This window comes from Charadrius vociferus, unplaced genomic scaffold (assembly GCF_000708025.1).
Source record: "Charadrius vociferus isolate BGI_N301 unplaced genomic scaffold, ASM70802v2 scaffold14, whole genome shotgun sequence".
Classification (NCBI taxonomy): Eukaryota; Metazoa; Chordata; class Aves; order Charadriiformes; family Charadriidae; genus Charadrius; species Charadrius vociferus.
In genome coordinates, this window is record NW_009648876.1 from 6,913,706 (window position 1) to 6,916,142 (window position 2,437).

The following is a 2,437-nucleotide window of genomic DNA, read 5'->3' on the forward strand; positions in this document are numbered from 1 at the left end:
GATCGGGTCCTTTATCGAATGATCGGAACAGAGCCACAACGTATTGTAAAGCAGTGCCTAAATCATGATTAGGAATGAAAAACTTGCATTATTTAAGATGAGATTAATGACTGTTTATCTTTACAATACTTTCCACAGAAGTTAAGTTATTTCAAATATGCTTAAATTAAACATACTTAAAAACTATATTTTCCAATGAAAACAAGGCAACGTTCTGTAATAAGCCACAAGTTTTATTGCAACGTGGCCAGTTTTTGATCTCAAAAAACAATGTTCCATTTAAGGCTCTTTTTAATACAGAAATTGCCACCATGACTGATGTTTTACAAAACTTTAGTGTTTCAAGACTCACATGGTAAACAGATAACTTCTACTCCTGTTCAGTAGTGTACATTCAATGGAAAACAAAAGGCATCGTAACAGCTACTTCATTTATAAAGATATGCATGTAACAGGAATGAAACTGAGGTACTACAATAATTTGATGACACAGTTACAGCAACTTAATTGGCATTCCTTTGGGGGGAGGGGGCGGGTCAAACATATTACAAAAAAGTGCTTTAAATGCATAGTGTTGTGTGCTGCCATGTCACAAAAATAGGCTTGTCAAGGCAGGTGAGGTGTATGAATGCACAAGAGCCTCATGGAACTGCAATCAAGTGCAACTGTAAGTAATACTGTATAGAGTCTACCATCCGACCAGTGGACAATACTTTCAAGGCATTCAATTAGCTTACCCTTTGCTGTCTGCTAGACTATTCACATTAACTATCACATTCATTGTACATGTTGCAAGGAATGCCTGCAACGTCAGTTTTGGCTAAGAGTATGACGTGAAAGCATTCCTTGGATCCTACATAAAACTACCAGGATTAAACAGTCTAATGGCAATCACTGGTAGACTGCTTAACAATGACATCTCCTTCAGGGGCATTTAGGGAAGGGACTTATTTTTTGAGGAGGGAAGGGGACGGGGAGACTAATACTATTCCAATTGAACGAGCTGCAGAAATGGAAGCTCCTTAGATCCAGATGGCACTTGTCTGTCTTTTTATAAGGGTTTTCCTTCAAGTGAAACTACCACGTTGCCTCCCAATTTCTCTCCAAGTGTTGAACGGTCCTTAATATCATCCAAACCATTTACTTGCCACTCATGTTTAATACCTGAAAGACAGATGGACAACAATGTACTTGTGAGAACCTCGTCTAAATGGCATTGTAATTAAGGAGCGAAACATTTTTAGGTCTGTACCTGTAAATTTCTTTTTAATGGCATCTTTAGAGCTTGCGTAGATCATCTTGCTTTTTAAAGGTGCACTTTCGGGAGCCCTTTAAAGGAAAGAGGAAAACCACAACAAAGCAGTTATTCAATCATCCAGCGTTAACTCCAGAATATTCAATTTTAACAGCAAGCTTTGCTTTTACACACCAGAATATAAATACCAGGTCTTCTTTCTTAGATTCCTTTGTCTCGTATGTGGCATCATACAAAGCGTATCGGCAATCATTCAAAGGTAGCAACTTCACAAAGGCTGTATAGGGGTCCTCCACAGTATCTCCAATGTCACCAACCAATATCTGCTTTGACTCCTCTACAATTATTTGTTTTTTGTCATCACTTAAGCAGAAGAGAACGGCTTTCTTTCTTTTTTTAATCTCTTCTGGGGTTGAAGATTTCCTTACTTTCATGTCATTAAAAACCTTTATGACTTCATCATTCACTGTTACTCCAGAAGCCTGTAAAATGAGATCAAAGGAATAATTTAAACAGCAAAAATTAGCACTCACTAGAAAAGATGATAGCCCACAGTGCTAGATAAAGAAGTCTGCCTGCCCCCGTAGGAATAAAAATACTATACTCAACCTGAACACACTATGAATTTAGTAGTCTTTGCAGGATTGGAGCAGAAGATATAGAGGAGGTGTAAATTCCGTACTCTCTTGTTGCAGATCACAGCATCTTCAGCTGTGATTCTGGATAGCAGTTTTATACAACCAGGCACACAACTGTACTACTTGAGCAGTTTTCCATTACCTTATCGTGCATTTGGCTTATTTGGAGGACGGGAGAGAGCCGGGGAGGGGGGCGGGACTGAACATAGGAGAGGAGTTTGTAGCTTTTGGGTTGGGATGGATTTTTTTTTGGTTGTTGTTGCTGTTGTTCCAGTGGGCTTTTTGTGGTGGAACAAACGCTAGAGCAGCAGTTCACATCCAACCCAGGGAGAGCCATGACAGCGCCGGGTGATGTCAGGCTCTACAGGCACCAGAAATGTTTTCTGCATTGTGTCAGCTTCAACACCGCGCTTTAAAAAAAAAAAACAAAAAAAAAACCCTCCCGAATTTTTACTTCGTGTTGCTGCAGGGGTATTCTATTCGACTGTTCTTCCTTCGCACACAAATACCAGTTTCGAGGCGCACCGCTCCCCTCCACCCCCCT

General features: G+C 39.9%; 1 protein-coding gene across 1 annotated transcript; it reads right to left on the reverse strand.

The window, feature by feature from the left end:
- Positions 1–212: 212 nt before the first annotated feature.
- On the reverse strand, positions 213–1,737 carry CFL2 (cofilin 2 (muscle)). The gene is made up of 3 exons (XM_009886947.1): positions 1,430–1,737; positions 1,253–1,329; positions 213–1,164 (listed from the first exon to the last, which is right to left on the reverse strand). The coding sequence occupies exons 1-3, from the start codon at positions 1,687–1,689 to the stop codon at positions 1,052–1,054; spliced, it is 450 nt and encodes a 149-aa protein (XP_009885249.1). The 5' UTR covers positions 1,690–1,737; the 3' UTR covers positions 213–1,051.
- Positions 1,738–2,437: the final 700 nt, after the last annotated feature.